Consider the following 22,440-nt stretch of genomic DNA (forward strand, 5'->3'; position numbering starts at 1 on the left):
AGTATACACTTCTCCCTCCGGATTCGCGGGGGATAGGGGCAGAGCTGGAACTCAAATGGTAAAATACCGTGAATATCTTCTGGTCTGGCTCTGGCCCACCTCCGCCTCCGGCATCGTGGCCTTACCTGGTGGTCTAGTGGGCTTTCGGGACAGGAGCGATCTTCCTACACTCCTGCCCCGTGCAGATCACCAATAGGAAATGGCTGCCGTGAGTTCCCGTAGTCTTTTGAGACTATGACGGGAACTCCCCACAGCCATTTCCTATTGGCGATCTACACAGGGCAGGAGTGTGGGCATAATGGAGTGGAACTGGGTGGGGCTATGTGTCCGGATTTTATTTAACTAAAACCTGGTAACCCTATGTAAAGTACAATGCAAGAACTGCAATGCCCAGCTTCTTTTTTAAAGTAATCACATAATCTGTGGGTCATTGTGATCTCCTACACCTGCAATAGGTAGACATAAGAGCAGATTACTTGGTATAATGACCATTGTTACTAAAAATTGGAAGAATTTTGACAGATTAAATTTCACCTTTTGGTGGAATTCATTCTGCAGGTTGGAAAGGCTGGGGCTCTTCTCCCTGGAAAAGCGGAGACTCAGAGGAGACATGATAGAGACTTTCAAGATCATGAAAAGCATCGAGAAGGTGGAAAGGGACAGATTCTTCAGACTATTGGGAACCACAAGCACAAGGGGGCACTCGGAGAAACTGAAATGGGACAATTTTAGAACCAATGCTAGGAAGTTCTTTTTCACCCAGAGGATTGTGGACACCTGGAATGCGCTTCCAGAGGTTGTGATAGGACAGAGTACACTATGGGGGTTCAAAGAAGGAATGGATAAATTCCTGAAGGATAGGGGGATTGAGGGATGCAGATAGAGGTAGAGATAGGTTATAGAAAGAGTATAGATAGAAAGATAAGAGGGATTAAAGGGCTTAGAAAAGGATCACCTTACAGGTCATGGACCTGATGGGCCGCCACGGGTGCGATGGACCTCTGGTCTGACCCAGCGGAGGCAACTTCTTATGTTCTTATGTTGTGTTATAAATACGAGAAAATGAATTCTGAAATTATGCGTAATAATAAGTTTTTTAAACTGACGTGGGGGTCCATTGACCAATTTTATCAATTTTAATTAAATGGTTTATTTTCCTATTTTTGGTTTGGTTTCCACAACCAGGGAAGGGGGGTTGGTGGGAGGGAGAGGGATATTATATTAGGATTTTACCATTAAATCTTCTAAACTAGTACAGAAGACACTAATCAAGGATAATATGAACTTAAGAAGAAAACTTGAATCACTTGAAAACTTTTCAAGAAGTAATACACTTCTCCCTCGTTATTCGCGGGGGATACGGGCAGAGCCAGACCGCGAATGGCGAAAAACCACCCCCACCCCCCTGCCGCCTTCCAGGCCTTACCTGGTGGTCTAGAGCAGTGTTTTTCAACCTTTTTGCACCTATGGACCGGCAGAAATAAAAGAATTATTCTGTAGAACGGCATCGGTCCATGGACCGGCGGTTGAAGAACACGGGGCTAAGTTATGGGCCAAACCCCGCCCATCTCTACCCAATCGCCACCCCAGACCCCACCCCCATAATAGTACTAATTGCACCTTGCACGTCCTGTGCCTCATCTGGAAGCCTTCCCTCTGACGTTGCAATGTCAGAGAGAAGGCTTCCGGTTCAGGCGCAGGATGCCCATAGAGCCACTGCCTGTGGCTTTGTGCGCTGAATCAGTTATGAAGAGGGTGCTGGCTTGAAGATAACGCTGCATCGATCACACCGTGGACCGATACACGTGCTGGCCCTGTGGACCGGCACAAAATTTCTGTGGACCTGCACTGGTCCATGAACCAGTGATTGAAGAACATTGGTCTAGAGGGCTTTCGGAGCAGGAGCGATCTTTCTACGCTCCTGCCCCGTGCAGATCGCCATGAGGAAATGGCTGCTGTGAGTTCCCATAGTCTCTCGAGACTACGATGGGAACTCCCTACAGCCATTTCCTCATGGTGATCTGCATGGGGCAGGAGCGTAGGAAGATCGCTCCTGCCCCGAAAGCCCGCTAGACCACCAGGTAAAGCTGGGAAGGCAGCATGGAGGTAAAAAATATGGGTTTTTAAAATTTTCCCCCTACCCAGAAAAAAAATTGCGATTATGTGAAATCGCGAGTGCAGAAACCGCGAATGGGGAGGGGGAAGTGTAATCTTAGACTAATTAATTTCCCTAGGATTGTTACAACAACCCCTAGGGAAATGCTGAACCGGTATTTAACGGAAATATTGGAAATTCCTGAGTCCTCTATTCCACCTCTCATACAGGTTTATTATCTTCCTGTTAAAGACGTTAAGGACCAAAAGAACCCACAAGAAGTGATTCAAGATTCATTGGATATATCAGCCTTATTAGAGACTTCTGACAAGGAAGTAGCCACTCCAGCTACTTTGCTTCTCTCAGTCGCCCTTACTTTAGGCAAAACGTGGCTATTGAAACTATACTTTAAAAATAAACATAAAGAGTTTTTAGGACTGAAAGTTCTTTGAGAGGGTAAATAGCCAGGTGGACAAAGGTGAACCCATAGACATAATTTACCTAGACTTCCAGAAAGCCTTCGATAAGGTACCACATGAACGATTGCTCAGGAAACTATGGAATCATGGGGTGCGAGGGGAGGTCCACCGATGGATCAAAAACTGGCTGTCAGACAGGAAGCAGAGGGTTGGTGTAAAGGGCCACTACTCGGACTGGCAAGGAGTCACGAGCGGGGTTCCTCAAGGGTCAGTGCTGGGACCGCTCCTGTTTAACATATTCATCGACGACCTGGAGGCGGGAACAAAATGTGAGGTCATCAAATTCGCAGATGATATCAAACTATTCAGCAGGGTTGAAACCACGGTAGATTGCGAGGATCTCCAAAGGGATCTTACGACACTGGAAGAATGGGCGAAAAAGTGGCAAATGAGCTTCAACGTGGGGAAATGCAAGGTCATGCATATAGGGAGAAGGAACCCGATGTTCACTTACAAAATGGGGGGAACAATGCTAGGGGTCAGTAAGCTGGAAAGAGACCTGGGAGTGATGGTAGACACGACATTGAAGGCGTCAGCACAGTGCGCCACAGCCTCGAGGAAAGCAAACCAAATGCTAGGTATCATTAAGAAGGGTATCTCGACCAGAACGAAGGAAGTCATCCTGCCACTGTACCGGGCTATGGTGCGCCCCCATCTGGAATACTGTGTACAGTACTGGTCACCGTACCTCAAAAAGGACATGGCAATGCTTGAGGGAGTCCAGAGAAGAGCAACTAAACTGATTAAGGGTATGGAAAACCTTACATACACTTACAGACTGAAAAGGCTGGGGCTGTTCTCCCTGGAGAAGCGGAGACTCAGAGGAGATATGATAGAGACCTTCAAGATCCTGAGGGGCATCGAAAAGGTTGACAAGGACAGATTTTTCAATTTGAAAGAAACCACAAGAACAAGGGGACACTCGATGAAATTGAAGGGGGACAGGTTTAGAACAAACGCAAGGAAATTTTTTTTCACACAGAGGGTGGTGGACACATGGAACACCCTTCCGGAAGCCGTGATCGGAAATAACACAGTACAGGGTTTCAAGGAAGACCTGGATAGGTTCCTGGAGGACAAAGGGATTGAGGGGTACAGATAAGAGCAGTGGAAGGTTTAGAGATAAGTGTAGAGGTAGGTATAAAATTAGTCAGGGACTGCTGCTCAGGCAATATGCCTGATGGGCCGCCGCGTGAGCGGACCGCTGGGCAGGATGGACCTCTGGTCTGCCCCGGCGGAGGCGACTACTTATGTTCTTATGTTCTTATGTTTCCCGACCTGGCCAGGGACACACAGAGGCGTAGAAAAGAATTTCTATTGTTAAGACCAGCTATTACATCCTTGGGTGCTACCTTTTTTCTTCGATACCCTTGTAAATGTATTATTCATTATAAGTCACATAAATTTGTTTTCTTTGAGCCCTTACAACTGACAACATTCCTGTCTCTGTCGAGGCTGGAGAAAGCTCAATGAAGTATAGATGACTGCCCTTAGCACAGATTAACCTATAACTGTTTTTTTTCTTTTTAATTAACTGCCTAAATTCCATTTAACTTAATCTTGGATCTTTTATGAGGACTTGAGCGAGACTTAAGATAGGATTTATTTCTTGAATTTTTATATCTTTGTTTTAGTTGCTGTTTCTTTATTTCTTGATTCTTGCTTTCTGTACAAGTTAAATCTTGATTGTGTATATTTGAAAATTTATAAATATTAGGATTTTATTGAATAGATTGGAATAAGGATGGGGGGAGGGGGTGAAAATGGTTTATTATATATTTATTGACTGAAGTAAGTTTTTCAAATTACTCGTATGTATTCCTTTACGCACTGTTTTTAGACAGAAAAATGAATAAAGATATATAAATAAATAAATAAAAGTAATCGCAAATAACAACGATAACTTTTATTCACAATTTCACGGTACTCGTGGGGGCTATGCCAAAAACCCGTGAATATGATAGGAAAAAGTTATTAACTTTTTTGGGGATTCATGGGCCGTCTTCGAACATATCTCCCACGAATATGGAGGGAGAAGTGTGCTAAAGAGCTGACTCCCACTTGCAGAAATGCAGTTAGAGGACTCCCACCCAACTTAGAGGGAACAATGGGTAGGGAGTTCTGATTTGTTTCAGAAGGTCTGTAAAAGACAAGATACTGTAAGTTATATTTTGAAAAAAACAAACAAAAAAACTTTAGACCCCAAGAATCCCAGTAACTGCATCCTCTTTTTCATTTTTGGCAAAAATTCTTGAAAGAGTGGTATATAATTAGCTTTGGGATTCTGTTTTGGCAGAAGATTTATTAGATAATTGTCAATTAAGAACTTAAGAATAGCCTTAGTGGGTCAGACTAATGGTGCATCGAGCCCAGTAGCCCGTTCTCACGGTGGCCAATCAGGTCACTAGTACCTGGCCAAAACTCAAGGAGTAGCAATATTCTATGCCACCGATACAGGGCAAGCAGTGGCTGCCCCCATGTCTTTCTCAATAACAGCCTATGGACTTTTCCTCCAGGAACTTGTCTAAACCTTTCTTAAAACCAGCTACGATATCCACTCTTACCACATCCTCTGGCAATGGGTTTGTTTTTATCTAGTTTTGATGAGGCTCATTGCAGATCTGATAAGCATTTTTCTGCTGCCTTGGATACCATTAATTATGCTATACTTTTACAAAGATTGTCTTCATTTGGTATAGGCGGAATACTTTTAAATTTTTGTCTGGGTACCTCTTTTTACCGGTGTTCCTCAAGGGTTTATATTATCAGCATTTTATTTAATCTTTATATTCAACCTATTTGTCAGTTATTAGCAAGATTAGGATTATCTTTAAAAAATATGAAATGAGTGAAGAACTGGTATATAAGTACATAAGTATTTTTTTTCTTATATTTATGGAATAAGAACATAAGAATTGCCAGACTGGGACAGACTGAAGGTCCATCAAGCCCAGTAACCTGTTTCCAAAAGTGGCCAACCAAGGTCCCAAGTACCTAGCTAGATTCCAACTGATTATATGCTGCTTGTCTTAGGAATAAGCAGTGGATTTCCCCAAGCCATCTCAATAATGGCCTATGGATTTCTCTTTTAGCAAATTATCCAAACCTTTTTTTAAACCCCGCTAAGCTAACTGATTTCACCACATTCTCTGGCAACGAATCCTAGAGTTTAATTACACATTGTATGAAGAAATATTTTCTCCAGTTTGTTTTAAATCTGCTACTTAGTAGCTACATCGCATGTGCCCTAGTTCTCATATTTGTGGAATCATTATGGTATGCTGCAAGCATGATTTTTTAAAAGGCTACGGCTAGTGTCAGGGGAGGTGGCAAAAACTGAGAAGGCCTCCAGATTTCTGAGGCTTCATTCTAAAATTTGTGCAGTGGAACAAACAGCCTCTTTTTATTGTACAGAGTTGAGAGATGTTAGTTATACTTGCAATATAGGGCTAGTGAAAGTATGGGAAAGATACTGAGAGGAATTTTGGAGCAGAATGCTGAACGCGATTCTATAATGCATAGATGTACTATAGAAAATTGCGCTCAGTGGTGCTGAGTGAATCTATATTGTCAGATGTCCTATGCAGAATTGCCTTTTAGGCGTTATGTAGAGGAGTCCTCTTTACCTCCAAAAATAGAAGGTTTAGTACACAAAATATATTGTATATTTTTTTCATGGTGCCTTGCTTAAGTAATGGATTATTAAATATCTTTTGCCCTTAATATCAAACTGGAGTCCTCTTTATCCCAATATAAAAAAAACCCATTCATCTATATGTGGATACCTTGGCAGGCCTAAGTGACGCCTATGTTGCATCCACCTAACTTGTGCCAACCTAGCGGCCAACTATGCTTAAAAGTAGACTTGCTTTTGCAACACCTATATTTTAGGCGTTAGGTAGATGTGTCAGGATGCTGAGTGATATACGATTCTGTAAATGGATGTCTATTTCTAAGCCATGTCCAAGCCTATCCTGTTAGGTGCAGCTTTTTCTGATGGGAGTCCACAAAATTGTGAGCACCTATTTTTGTGAATCATGTCCAACCTTTGGACGTCTAACTTCAAATTATTGCTTGTTAAATTCATTAATTGGGCTTATTATCCACTTTATTTGTATGCCTAATTCGATGGACGTCCACATTGTGGACGTTAAAGTTAGATGTCCTTTATAGAACCTGCCCCTAAGGGCCTGATTCTGTAAATGGCACTGTAAGTTAGGCGGCGGTAGGCACCCTACCACCACCACCTGCACAAGTAATAGACAGGCCAGGAGTTGAACTCACAATCTCTGGAAGATCAGTTCAGTGCTTTTACTCATTGAGCTACAGCACCTTCCGCTCCAGTTTCTTTGACTCCCCTGTCATATCATAGTTTAGTGATCTGCTAAGGTAAAATCTGCTTAGCTTTCATCTCAGAGTTAGCTGAGACAAAAGACTGGTAGCTCAATGGCTTAAAGTGCTGTTTCATTGTCCCAAAAGCTAGAATCTCAAGTTGGGTTCAATAAATGTGACGTGGATTCAAATACTGCTGTTTTGAATCAAATGCAAATTCAACTTTTGGAGTAGATTGTTTCTAGTATTGCTAATATTGTGCTGTTTGAGATGAAAATTAGATATGATTGGTCTGTAGCTTGTACTTTTTATTAAAATGAGCATTTTGTCAGCTGAAGGAGTTGAACCCAGACCAGGCTCATACCCCAACCTTCATTCTAACCACTGTGCTACAGAATCAGCCATAAAAGCATAGCAATTCTAACTGGATTATACAGTGCTGTTTAGGCATCCTATGGGCACCCAAAGAATGCAGAATCGGATGCAGTTCAGCATATCTCAAGCTGTCAGGGTAGAAAACCGACTGAAAGAAGCCACCAAGTTAAGGCACCTGGTTCATCCTCTCTACCTCTCATCTAATCTCATGTTCTCAAATATTATGCTAGTTGCAGACTGTGAAACAGGAAACATGCCAGCTACCCTGTTTGCCACCCCCGTCCCCCCTTTGCAGCTTGGGCCTCATGGAACACTAGATAAGACAAAGGTCAATGTGACCAAGGAGCTGAAGTGGTGCCCATTAAGGAAACACTAATGCCCAGCTGCTACTCAATAGAAATAAGCACAAGGTGAAAGATGGTATAAGATTTTTATTGCACAGTCCAGGAAAGCAGCAACTGCAGTTCGATGAGATAGATGACAGGTATGCAGAGTAAGGCACTCATAGGTCCAAGTTGTTACTGTGGTAGAATTGGTAAGGTCCCAGAATCTGTTTCTGGTAGGAGAAGGCAGGCTGAAGCAAAAGGAAAATGGATTAAGACAAATTAAGAGTTGATTGTTGAATTTTAAGCTGTGTTTTACAAATCCACACATGCACTAACTACTAATGTGTGCATAGGATAAAATGCATGCGTTAACCTTTACCACACACTAACGGCACCTAAACGGTGCCAATTCAACATGCGGTAAAACTTTTTTTTTTTAACTGTGTGCTGAAGTGGCACTGTTTAGGCGCCATTAGCGTGTGGTAAAGGTTAACGCATGCATTTTATCCTATGCACACATTAGTAGTTAGCGCATGTATGGATTTAGCATGCCTTTGTAAAACTCACCAATTGACTGTTTTCTCAGAAAATCTTTTATAACTACACCCTTCTGAAGGAAAAAAAAAGTGTGAAACATGTTAGTATTGTGAAAATGTAGATAATTCATCACAAGGGCAAACAAAGGTTTCAGTACATCATTCTTATCTATTCTGTCTGTTTTAGTATTTGAGCTTTGTTCAGGTGCAAGCTCTTGTGCTGAACTCGGTTTGAACAGACCTGGGAACTGGAAATCAGGAGAAAAGGAGGAAAGATCAAGACATATGTGGAAAAATAAAATGCAGCACAGTCTCAGAATAACAGCTAGAATGAACAGAAGCAAAAGAAACACTGTTCCTTTTTTTTAATAATAAGGATACCTAACAATTACGACTCTAAAAAGATTTACCTTTAGCTCTATGAGGAAAAGCACCGCTATAGGTTCCACATATTCATGTAACTTGCATATCCATTTTGCTGGCACCAAAGTTTCAAACAGCATAGGGGTTTTTTCAGCCAAGATTCCTGGAACCAATTATTATCATCACTAATTCTCAGACCTGCTAATGACCCTGTTGAATGGAGAAAATTGTGGCAGATTTCAGGGGGAGAAAAAGTTAATGGAGAATCACCAAAAAATGTCCAAAAGTTGTCCAAAAGAAGAAATCAGTCCTGCCTGAGCTCTTATCTAATAAAGAGACCTAAATAACTAGCAATATATCATTCTCACTTAGATTTGTTCCTGGAAAAATGAAAAAGACAAACATCAAAATTTAGACAAACATCAAAATTGCAAATTACTATAGCTGATAATGGTCCTATGAAATGGAGAGTTGTAGCAGATATAGGAATGAAAAGGTTAAAAGATAATCAAGAAAAGTAAAGTCTGCAAAATAAGCATTAACACAGAATAGGAGTCCTAAAAGAGAAAACACTGCTCTGATGGATCTTCTTATACTAAGCATGCCTAAGTAGCATCTGACGTCATAGGCACCGTTTGGACTTCCCACCAGAAAACTTTAAATCTGATTGGGATGCTTTAGGTGCGGTTTGGGCAAACACACCTGTCCTGACTTTTAATCAATTCCTTCCCTTCTCAAAGCTTTTACTAGAAGCCATTTGTCATCTGCTTACTCTATAGAGGCACTGTTACCAAACTCTAAACAAAGTTCCCTCTATAGCTCTGTGCCTTAAGGTACTATTTTTATCTTCCATAGGTCAGGGGTTCAAGTCTTGAGTGTGGTTAGCAAATATTTGATATTCATTTTTCTACCAGAAAACCTTCAAACTAATTGGCCATTTCTTTGCTTAAACTTATTTGAGTTGATCTTTAAAATGATCTGCAGCAATTCTCAGATGTCTAAAGCAGCCTGTTCTCTCTTCCTAAACCCCCCTCCCCCACCCCAACACACACTCCTCAAGCATGAAACCACAAACAGCCAAGCTGAATATACCAATAGGAATGTCTCTAGGATACATCTCAAAAACATGTACCTTCCTTCAATACCTGTCCAAGCCCTCTGAAGTTTTAGAAAACTCTTCTATCTGTTGCCCTGTATAGATATTGCATAGAAGGAGATCCATTCCTACCACAATGGCTTGTAGTAGAGAGAATCTGATGCACCTGTACCTGTGCCTGCAACATGCTGATGAAAAACAGCAAAGTCCACCACTTATGAGAGCTGTTAGGATGCTGTTAAAATGAGTAAAGGTGAGGTTGGGATTTGAACCAGGGAGCTTCAGAAGATGGACAAGTTACAACAAGGCACATTAACCTGGTGAGCCACAAATGACATCTTTCTGTCAGAGGAGATGTCCTAGCTATGGGAAGGAGAAAATAAGTTTGTCTGGAAAGGGAAATGTGCTGCTAAAAACGGCAAAGTCCACCATCTAGAAGACCCTCTTATGACAGCTAATAGGAAGCTGTTAAAATAAGTGAAGATGGAATTTGAACCAGGGTACTTGAGAAGATGGACAGGATGAATTAATCTGGTGAGCCACAAATGCTTTCTTTGCGGTGATTGTGATATGATAGCTAATCAGATGATACATAGGCATGTCAGTCAACTATGATATGAAAGGGCAGTGAGATCCACTTGAGTAGAAGCTGATTTATCTCTATGGGTTAAAGTCCTGTGCTGTCATACAGAGGTTGTGAGTTCAAAACCCAGTGCATCTTTTAATTGTGGCATGCTACCTTGAAGGTGCAGCTTGATGATCTCACAATGAGGTCAGCTTTGTGAAGCTGAAGAGCTCCATTTTGCAATGAAGGAAAATGCATGTTAAGGTCTGTATCTGGTTTTTCTCTTTTTAAGCGCTAAGAAATGAAGTATTGTGTGCAATAATGATATGTTTTTCATGTTCTTTCTTTGCTTTCAAGAAAGAGCTGATTGCAGCACTGTTTGTTGAGAAAAAAGGGGGTTCTTTTTAAGCAGGAAAGCCAAAGGTGGTGTAATGACTAAATTATATTGCTGTTTGAGCAGAAAAGTACTATGTTTTCCATGCAATATGTTTATATTGATGTGCTCTATTGATATGGTGGTTTATTAAATCTATTAGGAGGGAGAAAGAAGAAGAAAAAAAAAACCATATTCAAACTCACTATAGGAAATATTGTGAAAGCTGAAAGCACGCCTACTCTGTCTCTATAGGAAGTCTCCGGCTATGAAAGCTGAAACTGCATTGAAATGAAGCAAAAACTACACTTAGACCAGCTTTTCTTACGCCTACATTTTCCACACTGTTTAGACATCCTCTGTCACCTAACTAGCGTCTATGTGGTGCCTATCTTTACCACGCCCATGTTACGCTCATGTCTACAAACTTAGACATGACTATTCCCTTAAATCTGCACCTATCTCGCATCTATGCTCTAAGGACGGCTAACTTCATCTAAGTTCCAATTAACGTTTGTTAAGACCCTTAAATCGCTCGTTATAGCGGTTTTAGCTTGTGCAGAATTGCCGCACACACTAGACGCTAACGCCAGCATTGAGCTGGCGTTAGTTCTAGCCGCATAGTGCGGGTTTATCACACGCTAAAATTCTGGCCATGCTAAAAACGCTATCTCAGCTTAGTAAAAGTCTACGTTACCAAGTTACTGTGCGCAAATCATAACACTTTAGTTGGATAATGCAGAAGTGCCGACTCTCTGCAATGCTCTGGAAAATATTTTGAAAAAAATCAGTAACATGCAAACAGGCATAATATTGCAAAATGCTTAAACTTTTTTCAGTGGTAGCCTTGTTTGCGTGCGCTGATCACTCTTTAACCCCCAGATTCTATAGATGCAACCAGATTCACCAAATGGCACACAAAATTTGGACAGAGAAAAAAGTCAGTGTGAAGTGCTATTTTATTAGTGGTGTGCTCCCTTTATAGCAGTGTATCGCAAACTGTGTGTCGCGAGACACTGGCACCAGCTGACTGCTTCAGGATGTGCCTTTCGCAGCGATTACCCTTGATTTACACAGGTTCATGTTTATTTTTGTTTGCGGTTTAATTTAACTATTTTTAACTAATCAATCTGATTACACTTTTCTCTAGGTAATTACATATATACCTTCATTTTTTTCAAAAATATATTGTAAATTAATTGTTAATTTACTCTTCCTTTTATGAAGCCACTTTAGGCTTTTTATCGCTGGCCACGGTGGTAAAAACTCCAGTGCTCATAGAATTCCTATGAACATTAGAATTTTTACTGCCACGGCCAATGATAAAAAAGCCTAATTCGGCTTCATAAAAGGGGGGGAGGGGGATTTTTTTAATTAGTATTTCCTGTGACTTGATGATTCAAAAAATGAAACCATAGAAAGCCAGAGATAGTTTTATTCATGAGGTGCTATTTTATTTTGCAAAGACAGCACTGAAATCTGTAAACTGTCTGTAAATGAATGGATTTTAGGGTATTTTCTGTCATGTACAATTTTGTAGCCAGGATAAATGTACAATAAAGCGTATGTTTGTACGGTAGTAATCAAGTGTGTCAAGAGTAAATAGAAATTCCAGTAGTAGTCTGTTATGTTGCAGTTGGAATAACTGTAATTATGGGAGAGGAACTAGTATCACTAAGTTTAAAATGAGTTAGAAAAGGCTAGCTGTAAGCACTTCTTCAACAGAAGTGAAAATGAGCATGGAATAGGGTGGTTTCTACAGGAAGAAACAGAAAGCATGCCAACAAGGGGGAGAGAAAAGAAGACAGTTTACATGAGGAGACTGGAGTGAGACAGGTGCTCTGGTACAGGGAAGTAGTTTGGACGAAAACAGCAGTGGCTGCTCTCAGAGACATGACAGGTCAGAAAGTATTAGGGAGGGGGGAGAGAAATGGGCCAACTGTTCCTTCTCAGTCCACCCTCTGCCTTTTTTTGCCCTGACATGCCAAGTGAGACTGGCATGAGAGTTTTCGTTTGGTGTGTTTTGGAGCACAAATCTAGAAAGTTCTGTCAGTTGTCTTGCTTTAAAAATGAAAGAGGCAATATAATGAACAGCTATTGGGGCCTACCCTGTGTACCCATGTGGCCATTTGTGCCCTGGCAGGAGCCAAGATCCCTTATATCCTCATGTTACTGGAGTTTATTTTGGGGCTTGGCCCTTCAGCACCTGGAATCAGGGTTTGGGGATTTGTGCCTGCTAAAGTATAGATGGCTGGTATCAAAAGAGACAGTTGTTCTCTGAAATCTGACAAATCCCCCTTCTACCATCAAATTTATTAAAGAATAGGCGGCTTTACTACTACTTATTATTTCTATAGTGCTACTAGACATGCGTTACACTGTATACATTATATGCAGGTCCTTTCTCTGTCCCTAACAGGCACACAATCTAAACTTTTTTTTGTACCTGGAGTAATGGAGGGTTAAATGGCTTACCCTGGATCACAAGGAGCTGCTGTGGAACTTCAACTCAGTTCCCCAGGTTCTCAACCCATTGCACTAACCATTAATCTATTCCTCTACTCCCTAACCATTGGCAGTTAGACATATAACCCTAATATTCTTGTGAGGGAGTCAGGGATTCCCCCTCACTGAAATTGCAGTTGTTTCACTGGGCAGCATGGGGTGTTAGCCCAAGAGGGGATGAACTACAGATCCCAGCATACACTGGGCTCAGCAACCCTGCTGAGTCACAGGGGTGGTTCTCAGGCAAGAAGCTGAATATATGAGATCAGTTAGAAGAGGTTCCCATGGGAGTGAGGTCCCAGAGGGGGAGGTCCCATGAGAGGGAGAGACTTCCCAGCTTTTCTTAGGTGTGAGCTAAGGCAGAAGACCTGGGAAGCTGAATGCTGCCTCTGAAGCAGAGGGAAAAAAAATCTAGTGAAACAGAATGGTTCTTTGCTGGCTGAGGTAAGCCATTTATGTTCTTTGAATATGCTGAGAGCTGGTTAATTGACTAAAAGCTAAGGATTGCTGAATTGAATGTGAGATGATATGCTGCCTGGAGTATAGATTGCTGCATTGGACTAAGATATAAAAGATAAAGTATACAGTTTTGCTTTCCCTGAGCCTCTGAGGAAACAGGCTCAGGTATGTGAACAAATAAAAGTGTTTTATTTCACCTTCCAAGAATACACAAGGTTTGTTTTGGGTTTTTTTTTTTTTTGGAAAACCCAACCAGGAGCACTACATATAGTGGTGAAGCGATGGGAGTTGACTGCTCAGCCCGTTCACAATTCTATAATATGCACATATAACTCCTAGGAATGCCCCATGACCCGAGTAGAGCTGTGAAGAACCTCCAGACAATCAGAGAGAGGAACACAGCTAGGGCTGATAGCAATCATGTAGCTCCTTGAAGAGAAAAGGGTGGTTCTTTTCCTACTATAGGGGAGTAGCAGAAACGACCAGTAGCAAAGCCCAGAGGAAGCAGAATAGGAAACTCAGCTACAGAGAAGCAGAACCTAGCTCTGGCCAGGACTTGTTGTGGATAAGTCCGTGAACTGTTCCTGCGAAAGAAATATTTTTCCCTGTTTGGAAGCAGTTTAAAATCATCTGTGCTATGTTATGAACTGTTTTGAAGATAACAGCACAAGTCTGCTAAAGGAAATGATCCTGTGTTTTTGTTTGTCGCTTTGACATTCTTCTGTTGAGCTATTTTTGCATAATTTGCAAAAGGTAAAGAAACTGTTTTTGGTTATGCATTTTGAGTATTTGCATCTTTTTGGCAGCCAGTTCCACCAACTCCTTTACAGAACTTACCACTTGATCGAGAATCAGTGACTGAGGCAACCCTGTTAGGCACATGCCAAGGGTCCACACCCGGCCGCAATATTTATAATGATTAGAACACTGAAATTTAGGGTGTTATCAGATGGCAGTGAAAGAGTTAAGGGCATGATAGCTAGGGAAAAAATCTCTGTAGTGCTCCCCTTCCCTTGATTGCCAGAAGCATGTGCTTATTTTGCATAATAGTTAATCCAGGACTGGCCATGAGCTACTTCTGGTAAAGTAATCTAATCTAATCTTTTTTTTATTTTAAATTCCTTATTCATTTTTAAACGTACAATAAGTGCATCAATATAATATAACAAATAGATCATAAATATATCATTTAATAGTCATCAAGAGTACACATAAAATGCTATTAACCCCCACCCTCCCCAACCCTTCCTATATTATATAATCAAATACAATGTACAACATACATTAATAAAATAATAAAATTATCCCCCTCCCCCTCGTAATTGAACCTGTAAATCAAGAGAAAAGAATCATTTAATCATTGCAATATTTTATTAATTGCTCCCACACATCTTGAAATTTTCTAAAACACCCTCGCTGTATTGCAATATATCTTTCCATTTTATATATATGACATAGGGAATTCCACCAAAAATTATAGTTTAGCTTACTCCAGTTTTTCCAATTGTACGTAATTTGTTGAATGGCAACCCCGGTCATTATAAGTAATAATTTGTTATTATTTGAAGAAATCTGACTTTTTGCTCTCATTGCCATACCAAACAACACAGTATCATATGACAATGCCACTGGATTGTCTAATAAACAATTAATTTGGTCCCAAATTGATTTCCAAAAGGTCATAATAAATGGACAATAGAACAATAAATGCTCTAAAGTCCCTGCTTCGAGATGACAATGCCAACATCTATTAGACTTAGAGCTATCCAATTTTTGTAACCGAGCAGGGGTCCATAACGCTCTATGTAACAGAACAAACCATGTTTGTCTCATAGATGCTGACACTGTACATCTCAACCTCCAAGCCCAAATTTGTGTCCATTTAGACACAGAAATTTGATGTTTAATCTCTATACCCCAAATCTAATCTAATCTTTGATTTTATATACCGAATCATCCCAACAGGAGGGCTCGACTCGGTTAACAAGATATTAATAAATCGTACAAGAGATTAGAACAGAAACTATGGGCTCTTTATACAAAGGTGCGTTAGGGCCTTAACGCGCGGAATAGCACGTGCTAAATTGCCGCGCACGCTAGCTGCTACCACCTCCTCTTGAGCAGGCGATAGTTTTTCAGGTAGCGCACGCTATAGCGTGTGCTAATCCGGTGCGTGCGCTAAAAATGTTAGCGCACCTTCGTAAAAGGAGCCCTATATCTTGTAGGACAAAATTTTTTTCTTTTATGGTTGATTGTTTGAAAAAGAAGAATCATTAGTAAATTTTTGAAATAAATGTGTCTTCAATGCTTTACGAAAAGTGGTTAGATGGGAGAGAACTCTAATTATAGAAGGAAGGTCATTCCAAACTTTTACGAATAAAAAAAGAAAACGATCGGCAAAAATTGGCCGTAGTTTTTATTCCTTTAACAGTGGGAAAGCCAAGTTTATATTTCTGAGAGCTCCTAGAATTAGAGATGTCTTGTGAATTAAATGGGGACCAAAGAAGAAAAAACTACCATATAGGATTTTGAAAATTACAGTTGCACACTTAAATTGGATCCTCCTGTAGACAAGAAGCCAGTGAAGGGATCTAAGTAAAGGTGTGACATGGTCATATTTATGTTTACCGTATATCAATTTAGCCGCCATATTCTGGATAAGTTGTAGCTTCCTCAGAGCTAAATGAAAAAAAAAAAAAAGGTTAACTTAGATCATATCAGTATCTGGTTTACTTTAGGATATAAACTGTACAGCAGTGCTCAGTAATCCAATTTAATCAGCTAAGTCAGCTGAATAACTGATTATATAGTTAGTTATGTGGTTAACTTTAACCGGATGTTTCCTCTAAATACAGAAAGGTGTTGAAAGTCAAGATGAATCATTTGTGCTGCATGAGCACAGAATACTTTAATTGTTCTACTGCTTACAACTGGAACTAGTGGCGTACCTAGGGTATGTGGCACCCGGGGCCCATCATTTTTTGACACCCCCCCCCCCCATGTAAAAAAATTTTTTTTTTTTTTTGCAATAACCATGAAATGGAATAAATGGTCAGAATAGAAACAGGCAGTGAAAATTTTCTTTTATTGAACCTCATATATGTAACCATTATTCCAAACATAACATAACATAAATTATGTCTAAATTGTCATGACATTAGAAGTACATATGGAGTAGTTGCAGGTGATGCTTGGGACAGTTCTGATTGTGTTAGTTCGGTTTTATGTGTTTTTTGAATAGAAGGGTTTTTATTTCTTTTTGAAGGTTTTGCAGTCTGTGGTTGATATCAATTGGTTGTAGAGTTGGGGGTCGAGTGTTGCAGCTCGAATGGCTAGGAGGTTGTCGAACAGTTTTTTTCTTTTGACGTTTTTGGTTGGAGGGTGTGTGAATGGTGCGTGAGTTCTCCTATGTCTGTTTGAAGTGGATTGAATTATTTAGCTGAAGAAATTAGTTACCCCCTCATCCCACACACATTAATTCTCTTCCATTTTTGTTCCCATTCTAAAAAACACTGATAAGTTCCCAGAAAAAAAATATATTAAAATAAGAAGTGAAAACAAAGGCCCCTACAGATGAGAACATAACATAAGAATAGCCTAACTGGGTCAGACCAATGGTCCATCATGCCAAGTAGCCCATTCTCATGGTAGCCAATCCAGGATACTAATACCTGGTCAAAACCCAAAGAGTAGCAACTTTCCATGCTACCGATCCAGGGCAAGCAGACACTTTCCCCATGTCTTAATAACAGATTATGGACTTTTCCTCCAGGAATTTGTCCAAATCTTTCTTAAAACCAGCTACACTATCTGCTTTTACCATAACTTCTGGCCACTTCATTTTTAAGTTTAGATCTTTCCTTTCAAACAGAGACCTTGCTAGATGTCAAATACAGCACAAGGTAACTTCACATGGACTTACTGTGCAGGAAATGTGAATCTCCTCATACACCCACCATATAGTGCAAAAATGTGCAAAGGTCTGTTTTTTTCTTTCGATCACTACATAGCCTAATGCCACACAAGCAGCGCTGTTACAAACATATTCTGTAGGTCAATGCTAAGGATAACAAAGTTTCCTTCCTTGGACCAGAAGGAGATAAACCACTGGAAGAGATCCCAAAACAACACCCAAAGACCCACTCAGTGTGTGAATCAGTTGAGTGGAGTGGACTAACTGGGGGGTGGAAATGGGCCCGTAGTTTGCTCAGCAGAATTTCCCAGACCACCTCTTCCTCTCAACACATTGACACGCTGCCACCATCACCACTAGGAACACCTCACTGGGTAGGCCAGCTATGCTATAAACTTTATAAAACACATTATTATATTTTCTTATAAAGCACATATTTTAACTGACCTCTCTGACATCCTCAGCCTTTCCATTCACAAAAATAGAAGGAAGAAAAGTTCCCATTTCCTGCTGTCTCATGTCCCCGGCCTATACAATATTTTTTTTCTGCAGACCCTTCAAAAGTCTGACCAAATCCTCGTTTCACTTGCATTATAAAGTACTGAGGATGCCATCTCTCCCCAATCCCAGGTCCTAAAGTCTAAGACAGTAGCGCAAACTAATGCTGCCAGATACAGGAAAAAAAAATTTTGATTCGATTCAGCCCTATTGAATTGGTTTTTCAATTCGATTTTCCTGCCCAGTTGGGTGATTTTTTTCAAAACTCCTGGTGGGTTTTATAGCTTTTTCACCCCCTTTGGCTTCTCCTAACCACACTGGCGCTGTGGTGTAAATAAAATAAAGAAACAAAAAGGACTTTTCCTCTTTCTGTTAAATCCTAGCTCACGTTTGCAGTCCAACACCAGCTCTGGCAGGATACACATTTCAAATCTGACATGTTATAATCACAAAACAGAAAATAAAATTAATTTTTCTACCTTTTGTTGTCTGGTTATATTTCAAATCTTGTTGGTCCAAGGCTCTGGTTTTCTTCTGATAACTTGCTTGCCAGGGTCTCCTTCTTTCTGCATGCTAACCATCCATCTGCCAACTCTGTCCTCCCTTTCCATTTCCCTTCCCTTCCCAGGAAGTCTGGTATCTTTCCTTTTTTTCATCTCCCTCCACAGATCCACCTTTTCTTAAATACCCTTTCATCCGGCATCTCTCCCTCCTTCCCCACCATCCCAGAGTCCACCATCTCTCCGTTTCTTTTCCTAATTACCCTCCTATCCAGTATCTCTATCCCTCCTCCACACCATCCCTTGTGTCCAATTTCTCTCCCTTTCTGTTCCTTCCCTCCCTAAATCCCATGGTCCATCATATCTCTCCCTCTCCTCTATTTTCAGACCCATTATTTCTTCCCCCCCCCAAAGTTTGGCATATGCATGTCTCTTTGAACACCCCCTTCCCTCCGTGTACTTCTAAATCATGGTCCCCCCCCAAAGGCCTGTCCCCCCTTAAAGGTCTGCCTGTCCCACCTTGAAGGCCTGCACCCCCCTTGAAGGCCTGTCCCTTCCCCTTGTAGGCCTGTCCCCCCCTTGAAGGCCTGCACCCCCCTTGAAGGCCTGCACCCCCCTTGAAGGCCTGTCCCCCCCCTTGTAGGCCTGTCCCCCCCCCTTGTAGGCCTGTCCCCCCCTTGAAGGCCTGCCTGCCTTTCCCCCCTTGAAGGCCTGTTCCCCCCCTTGAAGGCCTGCACCCCCTTGAAGGTCTGCCCCCCCCCAAAGGCCTACCCCCCCCCCGAAGGCCTGCCCCCCCCTGAAGGCCTGCCTGCCCCCCTTGAAGGCCTGCACCCCTTGAAGGTCTGCACCCCCCCCGAAGGCCTGTCCCCTCTTGAAGGCCTGCCTGCCTGCCTGTCACCCCCTCCCCCTTGAAAGCCTGCTTGCCTGCCCGCCCGCCCCACCCTGAAGTCCTGATGCCCCGACCCACCCCGAAGGACCGCTCGCCCCCCTGGCCTCCCCGCACCACCTATGAAGCAGCCGCAGCAGGATCGCGAAGTCAGCGTCAGCGATCCCTGTGCTGCTTCCTGCGCCACGGTCCCGCCCCTCCTCTGACGTCAGAGGAGGGGCGGGATCGCGGCGCAGGAAGCAGCGCAGGGATGCTGACGCTGACTTCGCGATCCTGCTGCGGGCTGCTTCACAGGTGGTGCAGGAAGGTCAGTGGGGCGAGCGGTCCTTCGGGGGTGGCGGGGGATTGAACGGCAAGGCCGGGAACACCCCCTTAGGGCTGGTACCCGGGGCGGCCCGCCCCCCCGCCCCCCACCCCCCCCTAGGTACGCCACTGACTGGAACCACTCTACTTTAATTTACAGCTTAAAAAAGCACATCGGAAGCTAGCTTGTTAATAAGTGTAGCATAGGTTATTTTACTTTTTCATATGCAGCTAATTTAGTCCTTAATGCAGCATTAGCATGGGATAACAGGCTACCACAAAATTTTTTAAAAGCCTCTGGCAATATTTTGTCTATTTGTGCATGTTATCTTGTGTGCTATGTATTTTTTAAAAATATTTTTGAGAACTGGCATGTCACGTATGGAGAATAGTTATAGAAATGTTAATCAACAAGGACGTTAGGATTGGTAGTTGCTAGCCCGTTAACTGAGTTCATGCGGGAACTCCTAGGTCTAGATTCAGTAAATGGCACCAAGATTTGGATGCCGAAAAAAAAATCAATGCAGAGCTTAAGTCTCTAAATAGAAACATAGGAACATGATGGCAGATAAAGGCCAAATGGCCCATCTAGTCTGCCCATCCGCAGTAACCATTATAAGAACATAAGAGCATAAGCAATGCCTCCACTGGGTCAGACCTGAGGTCCATCATGTCCAGCAGTCCGCTCACACGGCAGCCCAACAGGTCTAGGACCTGTGCAGTAATCCTTTATCTATACTCCTCTATCCCTTTTTCCAGCAGGAAATTGTCTAATCCTTTCTTGAACTCCAGTACCGTACTCTGCCCTATTACGCCCTCTGGAAGCGCATTCCAGGTGTCCACCACATGCTGGGTAAAGAAAAACTTCCTAGCATTCGTTTTGAATCTGTCCCCTTTCAACTTTTCCGAATGCCCTCTTGTTCTTTTATTATTTGAAAGTTTGAAGAATCTGTCTCTCTCTACTCTCTCTATGCCCTTCATAATCTTGTAGGTCTCTATCATGTCTCCTCTGAGTCTCCGCTTTTCCAGGGAGAAGAGCCCCAATCTCTCCAATCTTTCAGTGTATGAAAGTTTTCCATGCCCTTAATCATTCGTGTCGCTCTCCTCTTTCTCTCTGTGAGAGATCCCACATGCATATCCAAGGCCCTTTTGAATTCAGACACAGTCTCTGTCTCCACAACCTCTTCTGGGAGACGATTCCATGCATCTACCACCCTTTCTGTAAAAAAAAGTATTTCCTTAGATTACTCCGGAGCCTATCACTTCTTAACTTCATCCTATGCCCTCTCATTCCAGAGTTTCCTTTCAAATAAAAGACTCGACTCATGCGCATTTACAATACGTAGGTATTTAAGCATTTCTATCATATCTCCATTCTCCCGCCTTTCCTCCAAAATATACAGATTGAGATCTTTAAATCTGTCCCCATACACCCTATGATGAAGACCACATATCATTATAGTAGCCTTCCTCTGAACCGACTCCATCCTTTCCTTTGTGTGCGAAGGCAGGTGTCCCGGCATACCTGATGGCAGCAGGAAGTTGCAAGTCAGCTGACGCCGGTGCCTCTCTTCCTTCCCAGAGTGTGAGATTGGGTACAAGACCACAGGCTGCAAAATAGCACCCGGGGGGGGGGGGGGGGCACATGCGGTCCATGGGCTGCGAGTTTGAGACCGCTAAAATAGCGGGACAGATAGCGAAAAATGCTTGAGTACCTGAATGTAAACCACTTAGGCTATAAGTGGTATATTAATACTAAAAATAAATAAATTAGTGCATAACCTGCAAATAGAAAAAATAATAAAAAATCCATAAAAGTTTCATGCTTTTTTTTTTTTTTTTAATAAATCTATTCATTTTAAAAACTTTCAACACGTGTAACATAAGATACAATCATTTTATACCAACAAAGTTTAACTCACATCAAATATCCCTCCCCCCTTATTCCCAACAATTGTACTTAAGCATAATAAATCATAAAATATTCCCTCCCCCCCATCCTGGACATGTCATGCTAAATTTGGGCTTACTGCACAAGAAAGTCCTGCATTAGAATGCATTAAACCCATATTTCAGTGCATTTTAGTAAAGGGCCCCAAAGCTACTAGAAATTCCTATAGTGTCTCAAACTAGTTCACTGTGGGAGATACTTCCCGTGAGAGATGCTGGAATTATAAGAAAGCAAAAGATGTTATTTATACAAATCTGGGATTCATATTTGCAAGATTTGCATCCTAAGGGCCGTAGTGCGATTTTAAGTTGGATCTCTTAATTGGGTTTTTATTTAGTTAAATAAAGAGTGTATCATTGGGAAGAAAGTTCTATTGGGTGGGGTGGGGTGGGTGTGGAGAGGGACGGTAAAGGTTCAAACACATATAGATAAAGTGGGGGTTTATTGGAATTGGAATTTGTCTTTTATTATATATATTATATTATAAAAGTTGATGCATTATTGATGTGCTTTGATGTATTTGTTGTATTCGATGATGTTTGCATCAATAAAAATTGTTTGAATCTACATCTCAGGTAGTATAATCGCTGAGGCTGCCGCCCAGTGCCAGTGGTGACTCACTGTGGGACTGGTAGGTAGGAGCAAAAAGAAAAAAAAAAAAACCTCCAAAATGATAACACCTGCATTTTTCCAGGTGAAACATGGCCGTCTCAGCGCAGATCTCCACTGAAGAATTGGAGGAGCTCACGGAGGCTTTTCGCAAGATCGGTGAGTTTTCTTCTTTCACATCAGCTGCAATATCCACAACACAAATGTTGTGGACATTGCAGCTGGAATGCTGTGTTGATGCAAATTAAACCAGACACAGTAGAGAATTTACAAGGG

General features: G+C 41.8%; 1 protein-coding gene across 2 annotated transcripts in view; it reads left to right on the top strand.

Annotated features, from left to right (window-relative positions):
- The window catches only part of LCP1 (lymphocyte cytosolic protein 1), an 86,332-nt gene that overhangs the window by 15,136 nt on the left and 48,756 nt on the right, over positions 1-22,440 (top strand). Inside the window, exons 1-2 of one of the 2 annotated variants that reach the window (XM_033949806.1) lie at positions 13,440-13,489; positions 22,250-22,323. In XM_033949806.1, coding sequence (XP_033805697.1) covers positions 22,257-22,323 — 67 coding nt within the window. In that variant the 5' untranslated portion in view covers positions 13,440-13,489; positions 22,250-22,256. Of the gene's footprint in view, positions 1-13,439; positions 13,490-22,249; positions 22,324-22,440 lie in introns of those variants that run through there. The other variant, XM_033949805.1, reaches the window with a different exon arrangement.

Source organism: Geotrypetes seraphini, chromosome 6 (assembly GCF_902459505.1).
Source record: "Geotrypetes seraphini chromosome 6, aGeoSer1.1, whole genome shotgun sequence".
NCBI classification, from domain to species: domain Eukaryota; kingdom Metazoa; phylum Chordata; class Amphibia; order Gymnophiona; family Dermophiidae; genus Geotrypetes; species Geotrypetes seraphini.